The sequence below is a fragment of the Vipera berus genome, assembly GCF_964194415.1.
Source record: "Vipera berus genome assembly, chromosome: 1".
Lineage (NCBI taxonomy): Eukaryota > Metazoa > Chordata > Lepidosauria > Squamata > Viperidae > Vipera > Vipera berus.
The window spans coordinates 353,249,847-353,265,492 of NC_138202.1; the positions used below are offsets into that span (position 1 = coordinate 353,249,847).

The following is a 15,646-nucleotide window of genomic DNA, read 5'->3' on the forward strand; positions in this document are numbered from 1 at the left end:
TACTTTCCTTTGAAACATTGCTGTTTCAAGCAAAATTCCTTTTGTAAATCATGACATTTTTTAAAAAAAATTGTGTTGCCTTGGTCAGCGACCTAGCTCAGGGGTCCTCAACCTTGGCAACCTTGGCTGAGGAATTCTGGGAGTTGAAGTCCACAAGTCTTAAAGTTGCCAAGGTTGAGGACCCCTGACCTAGCTCATCCAGGGATGGATACCCAAGTGGGAATCAAAAGTCCTGAAAATCAAGATGGTGGCAAAGACCTTCCTCTCTCTAAGACTCCAGAAAACTATCAGGCAAACAGTAATGCTCTATTTATATGATATGTTTAACTGAATCATTGAGGTGGGGAGTAGATATCCTATATGAACCATCTGCCCCTTCCAACTCTTCCATGGAAATCAAAGAGACTCCCGGATGAGCAGTTAACCAATGAGTTGATTGGCTTCTTTCTCTTCCATATGATAGAGAGGAAGTCCTAGAGGAATCCTCCTTGCAAAGATAGTGCTCCTCTTGGCTATTCATCTCCGTGGCTCTTTTCCACCACCCTCACTTTGGCCACCTAAGTTCTAAAGGAGACTGGAAGGGTGAGGAGGGACATCTTCCTAACTCTCTTGGTTTAGAAGCAATGTGAGAAATGTGCAAAAATGGTGAACATATTGCACAAGTGCAGCTAGTCCTCAACATACGACCACAATTAAGTTATTTTTTTTTGTTTCTAGGCAAGACTTACAACCACAATTGACCCCAAAATTTATGATGCTAACCAAGACAGTTAAGTGATTTTTGCCCCATTTTACAACCTTTCTTACCACAATTGTTAAGTGAATCACTGCAGTCGTTAAGTTAGTAAACACGATTGTGAAGCGAATCTGGCTTCCCCCTTGATTTTGCTTGTTAGGCGGTTGCAAACTGTGATTATGTGACCCTAGGACACTGCAACCGTCGTAAATACGAGTCAGTTGGCAAGCGTCTGAACTTTGATCATGTGACCATCGGGATACTGCCACGGTACGTTAGACGGTCAGAAGTCACTTTTTTCAGTGCTATTGTAACTTCAAATAGTCACTAAATGCATGGTCGTAATTCAAGGACTATCTGTATACACACAAATCAGTGAGGAATCCAGACAGTAAGAAATTTGCAGTGTGCAAATTTAGTTTTTGTAAGAACAAGTTAAATTCAGCTCAGTTCTGCTTCAGTCGCAGTGCGCTCTGAGCCAAGACCGCAAACACCATCTGCATTTCATATATGATACAGGTAAATCGATCCTCCTTTGCCCGTATGACCTCTTGGTGTATCTCTGCTCTTTTTTCCAAATTCTTCATAGGGGTTGTTGAAGTTTATCGAGTCACAAAGCGAGTGGAGTTGGGCATCAAAGCCACCGCCGTCTGCAGTGAGAAACTCCAATTGCTCCTGAAGGATATCGATAAAGTGTGGAATAACCTGATTGGATTTATGTCCCTTGCAGCCTTAACGGTAAAGTGCGTTGGAACAGTTGCCCGTTTGGCTAGACCAGGGGTAGGCAACCTTGGCTCTTTTATGACTCGTGGACTTCAACTCCCAGAATTCCTGATCCGGCCTGGCTCAGCATGGAAACCTCTCCCTTTCTCCTCAGCACGGCTGGCTCAGGAATTCTGGGAGTTGAAGTCCACGAGTCATCAAAGAGCCAAGGTTGCCTGGCTACCCCTGGGCTAGAGGAAATAGGTAGGGCCAGAAGAACGGTTGAATTGCATTTCATCTGCATATCATTTCCTTAAACTATTATGATTACTGTCTGCATGTAGGTGGCAGCATCTCTCTCTCTCAGGCTAATTCCAAACAGCTAAGTAGGGTAGGTCTTGGATAATGCTTGGAGGGGACATTTCTTCTCATTATCAAGGCCAGTCTTTCTCAACCTTAGCCACTTTAAGAGGTGTGGACTTCAACCCCCAGAATTTCCCAGCCAGTCATACTGGCTGGGAAATTCTGGGAGCTGACGTCCACACCTCTTAAAGTGACCGAATCTAAGAAACACCGGGCCGTAGCGTTAGGATTCTGGTTTGGGACATCTATTCCTCTCAATCTTTCCATTTTGATGTTCCCTAGTGGGAAAATTGACTTTTTCAAGTCAAAATCGCATATGTCCTTTTTTTTTTAACACAACGAAACCTTATTTTAATCGAAAGATTTGGGAAGAGAGGGTGCTTGTTATTCATTAAGGTTAAATAGGAAAGGACATCACTGATGTTGTGTCACTGACAAAATGCCATAGAGCAGTGATGGCGAACCTTTTAGAGACCGAGTGCCCAAACCGCAAGCCCAAACCCACTTATTTATCGCAAAGTGCCAGGGCCGCATCAGCATTGTTGTGCCCTCTGGGGGGGGGGGGCAGGGAGGCACCTCTGAGTGCCACCTCTGGCACGCAAAATCCAGGGGTGCAAAATGCCACCGTGCTGCAAGGCGCGAATACGGCTGCCACCGCAGCGCGGGGTGCAAATACAAGGCGCTGCACCACACAAGAATGGGGCAGGGCTAGTATCACGCAGGCACTAGCCCCGCCCCATTTGCAGCACGTGCGTGCTCGCGGCCCCTTGCATGCAGGCACGCATGTGAAATGCTTCCCCCTCCCTTTTCTTCCAGTCCACCAATCGACAATGGTTGGTGACCTCTGCTCTACCACCTCTACTTGAGCTTGTTAGTCGGCCGTTTCGCCTCCTTTGTGCTGGACGGGGCTCCTGCTCTGGGCGGCGGTGGCCATCTGGTGGACCTGCTGCTGGCTGTGGTGGCGGGTGTGCCAACAGAGAGGGCTCTGAGTGCCGCCTCTGGCACACGTGCCATAGGTTCGCCACCAGTGCCATAGAGCATTGGGTAAAGTGGACCTGCTGTGTGCAGTGTCTGGTGTATTCTCCAGTAAATTGCAATTTTTACCATCCTAGTCCAAGCAGCCCCTGAATTATACAAGGCACTCATTCCAAGAATTCCTGGCCTAAAACTAATTTTCATGCTGGTCAGGTGGCATGTTGTGCACCTACAGAAACCCAAAATGGACATTTTTGCAACCCTGTGGAATTACAGATAGTCCTCAATTTATAACACTTAACCTTAACCACTACACCAAACTGGCTCTCACAGCCCCTGCACAGATGCTTCCAAGACCTCGAAGAGGCTGTACTAGATTAAAAGTTTGGTTGGCTTGTTTCTTTGCTCCCCGGAGAAACGTTAAGATTTTCCTCTTTCCTTCCTACAGCCTGATGAAAACTCACTGGATTTCTCCTCCTGTATGCTTCGCCCAGGAATTAAAAATGCTCAGGAACTGGCTTGTGGGGTGTGCCTCTTAAATGTAAACTCAAGGAGCAAGGCAAGTTGAGTGGCCATTTTTGTCTCTTCTTCTCCCCACTCTGCAATCTCTCTTTACATTTTGCTGTCTGTGGTCTTCGTTTACTATACTCATTTTATATAGGTAAAGGTAAAGGTTCCCCCACACATGCGTGCTAGTCGTTTCCAACTCTAGGGGCCGGTGCTCATCTCCGTTTCAAAGCCGAAGAGCCAGCGTTTGTCTGAGGACGTCTCCGTGGTCATGTGGCCGGCATGACTAGATGCCAAAGGCGCACGGAACGCTGTTACCTTCCCACCGTAGTGGTCCCTATTTTTCTACTTGCATTTTTATGTGCTTTCGAACTGCTAGGTTGGCAGAAGCTGGGACGAGTAACAGGCGCTCACTCTGCTATGCGGCACTCGGGATTCGACCCGCCAAACTGCCGACCTTCTGATCGACAAGCTCAGCATCCTAACCCACTGAGCCACTACTCATTTTATACAGGATTCCAAACTTGGCAACTTGAAGACTTTGGACTACAGCTCCTAAGATTGAAGGCTGGCTGGGGAATTCTGGGAGTTGAAGTCCATAAGTCTTAAAGTTGCCAAGTTTGGAGAGCCCTGTCGTAAGAGATTGAACAGTACGGTCATGGACGGCATTCATACTACTAGCTTATAAATTTAAATATATTAAAATAAATTACACTGTTTCTAGAATTAACCGGTTTTGAAGGTTTGCACAATACCACAAACTAAATGAATGAATTGGCCAGCCTAAGCCACCCAAAATATAACCAAGTATTCCGCTAACCCAGAGGAGCAGCTTGTGTGAATTTTGTGGCCACTAGATTTAGAACTGGCCATTTGTATAAAATCAGCCAGATGGAAGAGACCCTTGAAGTCATCAAGCCTAATAAGAATAATATGACCCTATCAAACCTTTCTTATTCTTAGCAAAATTTTCCTGACATTCAACCAGGATTTGCCTGTCTGCAACTTAAATCCATTATTCCTTGTCGTTTACTCTGTTACAACAGATTGCTAGCTCTTTCTGAATGATCCCTTTGCAAGTCCACTACCTCGGCCGTCATTACTCCAAACTAAACATACCAGTATCTATTTCTAGGGATTTAGAAAGCTTTCTGTGCCCAAACAAGCAATCTGAGAAGATCTGTGTACAAACCAAAATACGCATGTTTTGGATGTTTGGTTTTGGTTACAGGCCAAAATGTGAATTTGGAGCCAAAGTGATTTGTAGGGAGGCAGAAGAGTGAGGGGTGGAAAAGGGAAGGCAGTAGAAAGATTGTTGTTTTTACTCAATGTTATTTATTTATTTTAATTGATTCTTACATTCAGTTTTAATCATTGCTGTTATTGTACCTTGTCCAAAATCACCTTGCATGCGATAAGTGGTCCTATCAAATTGATAAATGAAAATCTTTTTTCTTTCTTTTTCTTTCTTTCTTTCTTTCTTTCTTTCTTTCTTTCTTTCTTTCTTTCTTTCTTTCTTTCTCTTTCTTTCTTTCTTTCTTTCTTTCTTTCTTTCTTTCTTTCTTCCTTCCTTCCTTCCTTCCTTCCTTCCTTCCTTCCTTCCCTCCTTCCTTCCTTTCCTTTCTTCCTTTCTTTCTTCTCTTTCCTTTCTTTTCTTCTTTCTGTCTCTCTCTCTTTCTTTCTGTATTTATATGAATGAAATGAATGAATGAATATAGAAGAAGAAGACAGGCCAGTGGGAAATACCGCTCTGGAAGATTGTTAGGCGATCCCTGATGACCAGTAATGGAGAATATTTGTAGCTCAGGGTTGAAATGAGGATCCTTGGTGCTCTCTGAGCTTGGTGCTCAACCAAGCTCAGGTAGCACCAAGGACTCCTCAATTGCCGATGAGACCATCAAAGTGAGGAGGAAATAGACCAGGATGGTGGCTAGATCAAGGCAGTGGACAGGCTGATGAGAACTGCTGCAGTGACATATCAGCAGTGTCAAAGAAAGAAGGTAAAGCAAAGCAAAGGCAGAACAAGGAGCAATGGATGCAAACTAATCAAGGAAAGGACCAACCTAGAACTAAGGAGAAACTTCCTAACAGAACAATTAACCAGTGGAACGACTTGCCTCTAGAAGTTGTGGGTGCTCCATCACTGGAGGTTTTTAAGAAAAGACTGGACAGCCACGTTCTGGAATGGTAGGGTTTCCTGTTTGAGCAGGAGTCCTAGAAAAGCTCCAAGGTCCCTTCCAATTCTGATATTCTGCCTGAAGAATGTCCATGATGGGCAGTCTGGTGCCCAGGCTCTGCCATGGAGGGGGGGGCCTGCGTATCAGATTTGACTTAGCATGCCTGCTTAGCATGGCGAGATGAAAGAAGGCATAGATTGGCAGGCTCCAGACCTTGACCACCAGTGGGATGAAGGATCACGGCATGGAGCAGAGAACTTGGCTCCTGTGTTCTGGCGATGGTGTTGCTGACATTTCTTTTGGTTTTTGACATTGTTTTCAGAAAGAAGAAATGCCTCTGGAAGAACATCCTAGAGAAGTACGAATTCATAAACCTTGTCTGGTTTTTCCTCCCCCACCCCCCTCTTTTTGTTGTTGTTGTTTTTAACTGTGTGTCCCAAACAAGATGCTGGCATAGCTTTGGGCCATTGTTCTCCAACCACGATCTCTGCGACCCCCTTTTGTCTAACCTTTCGATTTTAATTGACTAACACAGCACCACCCAAGTCAAAGTCCCTTCCTCCTCTTGGTCTTGTTAGCATGCTGGTTACATTGTGAGTCGCTTGCTTTGTGCTGGTGTCCCTCGTGTGGTGACTGTGGAGTTGTCAGTTGTGTAGTCTGTATTATTGGTACTTGTCTGTCCTTTAAGGAATTTGAGCTTCTGGTAGCTCCTTAGAACCCAAAGAAGGATGGATAGAACTTTCTATTCTTTGCTTCTTCTTTAAGAATCTAAATTCTCAGTGTTCTTGCACTGTTTCTATGGACCTTTATAGGTAGTCCTCGACTTATGACTGCCTACTTAGCAACTGTTTGGAGTTACGGCAGATTTACCTTTGATCTACAGGAAGTCCTTGACTTACAACCATTCATGTAGTGACCGTTTGAAGTTGCTGTGGCCCTGAAAAAAAGTGACTTATGGCCATTTTTCACACTAAACCATTGCTGCATCCCTATTGTCACGTGATCAAAATCTGGACACTTGGCAACTGGTTCATATTTATGAGGGTCGCAGTGTCCTGGGGTCACGTGACCACCTTTTGCAACGCTCACACAAGCAGAGTCAATGAGGAAGCCAGATTCACATAACAACTAGAATCTAGAATTAGAATAGAGCTGGAAAGGGACCTTGGAGGTCTTCTAGTCCAGTCCCCTGCTCAAGCAGGAGAACCTATACCGTCTCAGACAGGTGTCCCTAACTGTGTTACTAACTTAACAACTGCAGTGATTCATTGAACAACTCTGGCAAGAAAGGTCATAAAAAGGGCGCAAACCCACTTAACAACTGCTTCCATTGCTTAGCGGTGAAAATTCTGATCGTAAGTCGAGGTGTAGAAGCCAGATGCAAAGTTCCAGTGCATGAACATGCATTTATTCACCCCACCCTGGTCTTGTTTTTCTGGTCTTGTTCCGTTTTGGCAGATGATAGATAACTGGGCAATCAATAATAGTAACCTCCATTTGTCAGGATTATAAAAGTAGGCCTTGCACGGTGGACTAGTAAGCAAAACTAAAATTGGTTGTGTAGAAAATTCAAGAAAAGGAGAGAACTTTGCCTGACATCACGAAACCAAAAAGATTGCAGGGCAGTGATTAGATCTTACTAGGGAGAATCACCAGGATCTGGCAAGGTAGATCTTCAGATCTGCGCAACACCTCTTTGTCTTCCCAGTTTTACAAATAGTCCTTGACTTTACTACCACAATTAGGACCAACGTGTCCGTTGCTAAGTAGGGCAATAGTGAAGTGAGTTTTGCCCGATTTTACGACCTTTTGGCCATGTTTGTGAAGTGAATCACAGCAGTTGTTAAGCGAATCAGGCAGTTGTTAAGCGAATCCATCTTTCCCCATTGACTCGGCTTGTTGAAAGCTAGCTCGGAAGGCCACAAATGGCGATCGCCAGTCTCTGGGATGCTGCAACCACTGTAAGTGTATGCTGGTTGCCAAACACCCAGATTTTTTATCATATGACCGTGGAGATGGTGCAGCGGTCATAAGTGTGAGGATTGGCTGTAAGTCACCTTTTTCAGTACCGTTGTAACTTTAAACAGTTGATAAATGAATGGCTGTAAATCAGGGACAACCTGTATTTAATAGAGCATTTCTGGATTCAACTTGGATTACACACCACTGCAGTTTGAAAGCATACCTGCTGCACTTCATCCCTGAGTTTGAGTTAGGTTTATTTAGGTTAGACCAGCATTTCCCAAAACCACGATGTAAAAAAGATGTTGAGCCTCTAGAAAGAGTGCAGAAAAGAGCAGCAAAGATGATCATGGGACTGGAGGCTAAAATATACGAAGAATGATTGCAGGAATTAGGTATGCCTAGTCTAGAAGGACGAGGAGGGAACATGATAGCAGTCTTCCAGTATCTCAGGGGCTGCCCCAAAGAAGAGGGAGTCAAGCTATTCTCCAAAGCGCCTGAAGGCAGGACAAGAAGCAACGGATGGAAACTAACCAAGGAGAGAAGCAACCTAGAACTAAGGAGAAATTTCCTGACAGTTAGAATAATTAATCAGTGGAACAACTTGCCTTCAGAAGTGGTGAATGCTCCAACAGTGGAGGGGTTTTTTTGTTTTTGTTTTTTAAAAAATGACTGGACAACCATTTGTCTGAAATGGTATAAGGTTTCCTGCCTGAGCAGGGGGTAGGACTAGAAGACCTTCAAGATCCCTTCCAATTCTGTTATTCTAGTCCAGGGGTAGGCAACCTGGGCTCTTTTATGACTCATGGACTTCAACTCCCAGAATTCCTGAGTCGGCATAGCTGACGCAGGTATTCTGGGAGTTGAAGTCCATGAGTCATAAAAGAGCCGAGGTTGCCTGCCCCTGTTGTATTCTATTCAAAGCCCTGGCCACTTCAAGACGTGTGTCCTTCAACTCCCATAATTCTCATCAATGGATACCCCAGCTGTGGAATTCTGGGATTTGAAGTTGACACGTCTAGAAGTGACCAAGGTTAGGAAAGACTAGGTTAGATCCTTTCTCAAGAGCACTTTGATAGAAAGTTTGGAAAGCCCCAAAGCAGTCAGTCCTTCCTTCCTTCCTTCCTTCGAGGTCAATGAGCCCAAATGCACCATGCAGTGTTTCTCACGCCTTGTTCTTGCTCTTCTCTCTAGGCCTTCAACTCGGAGACGGACAGGTTCAAGCTTGCTTACGGAGGGCATCAGTACCACGCCAGCTGTGCTAACTTCTGGATCAATTGCGTAGAGCCCAAACCTCCAGGCCTTCTGTTGCCCGACCTCCTTTAAGCAGACGGCTCTCGGCCAATCTTTGTTCTTCCCAAGGGAGCAATTCCCGGAAAGAGGGGGGAACTGGGCCCATGAGAAGCCCATGTGAAACGGTGCTTTAGGGTGCTTCGAAAACATTCATCCTAGACTAGCTGTTCTGACGTGAAGGGTAAATGCCACTGGTTGTTTTTTTTTTCATCTGCAAGAGCCTCGCGAAGACCTTGGCAAGGATTTGAAGATACACCCCTTGTGGACTTCAACTCCCAGAATTCCTCAGCCAGCTTTGTTGGCTGAGGCGTTCTGGGAGTTGAAGTCCACAAGTCTTAAAGCTGCCAAGGTTGAGGACCCCTGCACTAAGGCACAAATGCCTTCTTGAGCAGAATCGGACTCGACCTGCCTTTCAGATGTGGCAAAGTGCCGAAGCACTCTTTTTGCCGAAGCTCGTGATAGTTTCCTCAAGAGGAGTAACTTGGGTTTCAAACTTTTGCAAGGCCCGAAAGCCTGAGGCTTCATTTGCGTTTTTTAAATGTGCGTGCCCTTTTAAAACCCCAATAACCCCTGTGGCTTTTCCCTCGTTTTCTCCCGAAAAGGAACTCTCCACTCTGTAGGTTTCCTAAAAGTTTTATCATCGCTCGACCCAAATGATCCCTTTCAAAGAAATCCTCCGTAATGGCCATACATACCTGTGCTGACATATACACGTACCCTTTCATCCCCCTCCGTACCTGTCTCTCCCCACCCAATCCTGCCTCGTAACGAGACCCCACGTTAGGTGAAGAGATCCAGTTAGACTTGACTGAAGGCAAATGGGCCTTCCATCTTTAAACCCTTCTTCAGAACTATTTTTTCCAGTTTACATTTAGTACAATGCAGTCTCTCATGTTGGCCTGCTGTCCCTCATGGTTTTACAGTAGAAAAAGTACAGATGGGAAAGGGACCCTGGAAGCAGAGAATCTTCTATTTCGTGAGTGTTGGACCTTGTCAACTTGCTGGCTGGGGAATTCTGGGAGTTGACGTTCAGAAGTCTTCAAGTTGACAAGCACCCCCTGTCCCAGTTATACGTTTTCTGGCTAATGGCATTAACACTGCACAGGTTTCTTAGTGGCCAAACAGGAGTAGCAGAGAGCACTCATCCTGCAAGGCTATTGTGATGCGTCATCAGATCATGGAGGCCGAGGGAATCCTCTAAGCAGAAGTTGATCTTTTGATTGCCACCCAGGCAGGACTGCGATCAAAGCCACCGGGGCTGTTGCAAAGCTAAACACTCAGCCTCTTTTTTCCCCTTCCCTGAGCCACCGTGCTCAGTTTGAACAGAGCTTCTTTTTTAAACATCAGGTTTAATGAAGCAAGAGTGGTAATTATATGCTCCCCGGTTAGAAATGAGCTTACGGGTTGAAAATGCTTTGATCCGAGGCGTTGGCCAGAGATAAACTTTGCATTTTTCTTCTCCACTGTTTAGCATATCAAAGTCATAGCTGGCAACTAGACGGTGTTCTCTTTTGAACCCAAAACACGCAACGGCCAAGCTCAACGAGTTAATCTTGCTGCCATGCTTTGCTGCTAGGATGATTTTCCTATTCTCTGCTTAGTGGGAGTTTTCTCTGCAGGCGGCTTCGAAAAAGCCCTCTTGCAAGGTCCCAGGACTGCCTATCCCCCAGCTTGAGAATAGGAGTTGCAGAAACATCCTCTGTGTTGGTGCGTGGCGGACAGACCTCTCAGGGTGCAGAGGTCCTTTAGGACAGGGGTCGTCAACCTTGGCAACTTTTAAGACTTGGGGACTTCAACTCCCAGAATTCCTCAGCCAGCAAAGCTTGATGACCCCTGCTTTAGGAGACCCCTGGAACGGTTGACCAGGTGCAAATCTAGGTGTTCCCAGGGCACCTAGAGCAGAGGAGAAAAGCCTGGGAATCAGATACACACACACACACAAACACACACACACACGTTATAAAAACAGGAAAAGCCAAAGGAGCAAATAAGCCAGGAAGAGATTGCAGCATATGATTGCATTTACCCCTGCATTGCATTCCTTCCTTCCTTCCTTCCTTCCTTCCTTCCTTCCTTCCTTCCTTCCTTCCTTCCTTCCTTCCTTCCTTCCTTCCTATACTCACCATAAACCGATCAAGAATCTCTTTTTCCAGTTCACTTCCACATGTCTGGATATTTAGCAGGCTTGGTTGGAGATAGGTTCTCTAGGCCCCTTGGTGGTTGCGTTCAGACGGCAGACTTCTCATCTGGCACGGGGTCCTCCTCCTGTGGTGGCCCTAGCCACATTTCCCTGAGCAAAAGGAGACCATCAACGTAATAAAACCCTAATTCTCCTAAGGTCACACAGTAGTTGAGTTTTGCTTCACTTTGATAAATCTCTGCAGAGTATAATCAATTTCCCTGTATGTAGATCAGAGTTTTTCAACCTTGGCAGCTTGAAGATGGGTGGACTTCAAGCAAGGCTGGCTGGAGAATTCTGGGAGTTGAAGTCCATCCATCTTTAAGCCGCCAAGCTGGATGTAGACCAGGGGTCTTCAAACTTGGCCCTTTTATGACTTGTGGACTTCAGCTCCCAGAATTCCTCAGGCAGTGCGCCTTGGCGGAGGAATTCTGGGAGTTGAAGTCCACAAGTCATAAAAGGGCCATGTTTGAAGACCCCTGATGTAGACACAAAACACAAGCTTCTGCAAAATCTCAAAACAAGTCTCTCCGCCACCCATGTCCCAAAATTTCAACCCTAAGCCCCCTCCCCTCAGTGAAGGTACTACATCACCGCCACACCCCTAGCAACCCTTGGGAGACTGAAAATAATAAAGCACCACCCTAGCTGGAATTGATCGTCCATCTTTCTAATGAAATTTGGTGACTCAGATTCTTGCTTGGCGCTGTAGGACAAACAGTCCTCAGAAATGTCTCACAGCTGAGCCAACATCCACCCCACCCCTTAAAAGCATTCATTACATCCTGACAGGTTCATTCAGTAATAAACGTGGGTCTTCAGCGCTGAGGGAAATGGTGAAATCCCTTGAGTTCAGATGCTAATAGATCTTACCAGCCTATATTCCAACTAGGGGGGAAAAAATAGCTCCAGGTTTGCTGAAATGTACCAATTTGCAGCTAATGGGCAAAGGAAGGCTTGCAATAATGAGCATTTCTCTGTAACTGAGAACAGCTGAAGCGGGTTTAAGTCGTAGCTGCAATGATCAAGAAGCTTGTTCCAAGTTGGTCTTTGATTTCTAGCGAGGCCCTTTCCTCTAGGCCAGTGGGGTTTTTTTTCCCAAACTTGGGCACTTTTAAGATAGGTGGACTTCAAATTCCAGAATTCTTCAGCAAACCGTGCTGGCTGGAGAATTCTGGGAGTTGAAGTCCACCCATCTTTAAAATGCCCAGGTTTGAAAAAACCCTAATCCATTTTATGGCCTGCATGAATAGCAGAGAGGGTAACAAAATTTGGGATATTCCAATTGAATTAACAGACACATTTATTAAAACTGATGGGGTGAAGGTCCCAGACAGGTAACAAGCAATAAAACCTGTCAACTTGCTTCCATGATTCATAGCAAAAATCTCCCCCCCCCCCCAAAAAAAAACACAAAAATGTAAAAAAAAGTCATGAATGTAATAGAACAAAACACCTTTTTTCCTTTGGGGAGCTGTTGCACTGGACGTGGCCTCTTCTATTAATACAGCCACCCTCATTCACTAGCTTTGTTAGCCAAGTCGTCGTCCCCCCCCCCCAAAAAAAACCCTTTCCATCCTGTGTCCTTGGAAACTGTATCCAAGGTTACGGTTGTGGTTTTTTTTGTTTTTTTGCAGACTTCATTAGGTTCTTTTTTTTCCTTGCTTCAAATCCAGGTTTGCAGCTGGGAGAAGAGTGGCTTGGTTTGTTGGTTTGGTTTCTTAAACCCAGTGTCTGTTTTTGTACTTTTACAAAATTGTTTTGCTTAAACACACGCACCCCTTTTGGGAGTGAAGAAAGCAAACGCCCCACCCCCCCCCTTGATCCACAGTGGATGCTTGCTTTTTTTTTTTCTGGTTATGTATTTCCTGCCCTGTCTATAGCCGGCTTACAATCCAAGTTTAAACTGCATTTATCCTTCACACCCGTTCTCTTTGGGCACCACTTTTCCCCTGTTTCCTTGACTCGATCCGAACCCCAGCCTCATTTCTTAAGGAAACACAGGAGTCAAATTTATTTATTTATTTATTTATTTGATTTGTATGCCGCCCTTCTCCCTAAGGACTCAGGGCGGTGAACAGTGACATAAATGTCAAAATGCACAAATACAGAAAATTGAAAATAAATTAAGCCCTACTGCCCAAATGTAGAAGATAAATTAAAACCACAATTAAAATTAAACCCCTCAGACCAGACCGGATTGCTTAAATAGATATGTTTTTAGATCGCGTTGGAAGGAGCGAAGGTCGGGAGCCATCCGGAGCTCAAATGTGTTCGTTGTATCCTAATTTTGGGATGGCAGGGGAAATCAAGCCAGTTTTAAGCCTCAGATGCATTCCTGCGTTAAAGGACAAGCGTCATATCGGGTCATTAGGCTTCCCTGGTCCAAACCTGGAAGGATAGAAAAGGGGTACCGAACCCCAACAGCCTGCAGCCCACACAGGAAGGCCAACTGTTTGGAAAATAGCACACTTCCCATGCACTGTGAACATTGGAGCACATTGTGTACCTTTTTTTTGCTGATGCTGATGCCTTGCAGGCCTTCCAGGTGGACCCTGGCCTTTTCTCTAGTACAGGGGTAGGCAACTTTGGCTCTTTTAGGACTCATGGACTTCAACTCCCAGAATTCCTGAGCTAGCATGGCTCAGCATAGAAACCCTTTCCCCTCAGCATGGCTGGCTCAGGAATACTGGGAGTTGAAGTCCACGAGTCATAAAGCGGCCTAGGCCAGGGGTAGGCAACCTTGGCTCTTTTATGACTCGTGGACTTCAACTCCCAGAATTCCTGAGCTAGCATGGCTCAGCATAGAAACCCTTTCCCCTCAGCATGGCTGGCTCAGGAATACTGGGAGTTGAAGTCCACGAGTCATAAAGCGGCCTAGGCCAGGGGTAGGCAACCTTGGCTCTTTTATGACTCGTGGACTTCAACTCCCAGAATTCCTGAGCCAGCATGGCTCAGCATGGAAACCCTTCCCTTTCTCCTCAGCATGGCTGGCTCAGGAATTCTGGGAGTTGAAGACCATGAGTCATAGAAGAGCCGAGGTTGCCTACCCCTGCCCTAGTAGATTTCCTTCCATTTCTGCCGTAGGTGTGAGAGAAGGCGGCCAAACTGGAATGACGCCCGACTCTACTGGAAAAACAACTGCATTTTTTCCCCCTGCGTTTAAATCCGTGCCATTCAGAACAATGCAAGAAGCTGTATCCATGGAATCCCTATTCATCTTAAAATTTGGCTTTACCTTGGGTTGATTCCCCTATTTTCTCGTGTGTTTCAGCATTTCCAACACACCGGGTATCATTTAGTCAGAAGGGAGAAATTAATGCTTCCTTAGCCAGCCTGGTAGCAAATGACAAAATGGCAAAAGAGACGAGAAACTTCAAACTCCCTGTATATTCAATTTCTATTCACTACGTGCAAATAGCATCACTGCAGAATTCAGTCTCGAATGGATGTCTCTTCCCTAAAGCAAATTGAAATAAAGCTGCTATTTGTCTTCGACCAGTAGAGATCATAGGTTCCCTGCTCTATTTAATTTTCTTTCTGGAGACTTCTTTTTTTAAAAAACTTGCTTGAAAAGAACGGCTGCAATCCATCGCGAGAGAACTCTTTTAACAAGTTTGTTCCTTTGGTAACCATCTTGGATGCCCCCCCCCAAATGGTGTTTGTGCTTGGCATGGTCGTGATGTGTTGTCTCGCTTGAACTTTGCTATGCGGTGGTGGTGATACTTTTAAAAACCGAGAATGATTGTTTTTAATTTATTAACTATTTATATCTACATGCACAGACACGTAGAAATAAAATAAGACACGCGCGGAGGGAAATACACTCTCCTTCGTGATCTATTACGCTGTATTTGATTCCTGTTGAATTTTTTCTGACCCTTAATAAAACGCCGTTTCCTCTCTGTGTCTTCTCTTTCGTCTCCTTCACGGTGGGTGAGCTGCTGGAAGAGAAGAGACGAGGGTGGCGCTCAGCCAAACATCACCACCTCGGATGGGGACAATCTGCATCTTGAATACCAGGTGTTGGAATCAAAAAAAAACCAAGCTCGTTCTTTTTAACGCTCTGAAAAGCTGAGGTCTCTTCACTGGGTCTCCAGTTTGGTTTTTGCGGCCCACAACAAAGTCAATTGATGTAGTGGTTCAGGTCTGGGTTGGAATCCAGGAGAAGACAGAGTTCTAGTCTCACCTTATGCGAAAAAACATATAGGGAACAGTTGCTGGAATTGGGTATGTGTAGTTTAACGAAGAGAAGGGTGACATGATAGCAGTGTTCCAGTATCTCAGGGGCTGCCCCAAAGAAGAGGGAGTCAAGCTATTCTCCAAAGCACCTGAAAGCAGGACAAGAAGCAACGGATGGAAACTAATCAAGGAGAGAAGCAACCTTGAACTAAGGAGAAAATTCCTGACAGAACAATTAACCAGTGGAACAACCTGCCTCCAGAAGCTGTGAATGCTCCAACACTGGAAGTCTTTAAGAAGAGACTGGACAGCCATTTGTCTGAAATGGTATAGGGTTTCTTGCCTGAGCAGGAGGTTGGACTAGATGACCTCCAAGGTCCCTTCCAACTTTATTATTATTATTATGCATGAAGCCAGCTGAGTAACCTTGGACCAGGCAAGTTTGATTAGTGGGTAGGCATCGACACAAACCTACATGCAGAGGGGTTGATGGGTAAACTCTCAGGCTTCCTCCTCCTGTTATATATTCAGGATGGGACAGTATTTAATATTTTATTGTTATGTATATGT

General features: G+C 45.2%; 1 protein-coding gene across 3 annotated transcripts in view; it reads left to right on the forward strand.

Annotated features, from left to right (window-relative positions):
- The window catches only part of SYNRG (synergin gamma), a 90,469-nt gene extending 75,670 nt beyond the window's left edge, over window positions 1-14,799 (forward strand). For 2 of the 3 annotated variants that reach the window (XM_081346565.1, XM_081346566.1), the window contains 5 exons: window positions 1,326-1,474; window positions 3,225-3,339; window positions 5,787-5,818; window positions 8,617-12,900; window positions 13,158-14,799. In XM_081346565.1, the coding sequence (XP_081202691.1) occupies window positions 1,326-1,474; window positions 3,225-3,339; window positions 5,787-5,818; window positions 8,617-8,748 (428 nt within the window). In that variant the 3' untranslated portion in view covers window positions 8,749-12,900; window positions 13,158-14,799. Of the gene's footprint in view, window positions 1-717; window positions 1,298-1,325; window positions 1,475-3,224; window positions 3,340-5,786; window positions 5,819-8,616; window positions 12,901-13,157 lie in introns of those variants that run through there. The other variant, XM_081346567.1, reaches the window with a different exon arrangement.
- Window positions 14,800-15,646: the final 847 nt, after the last annotated feature.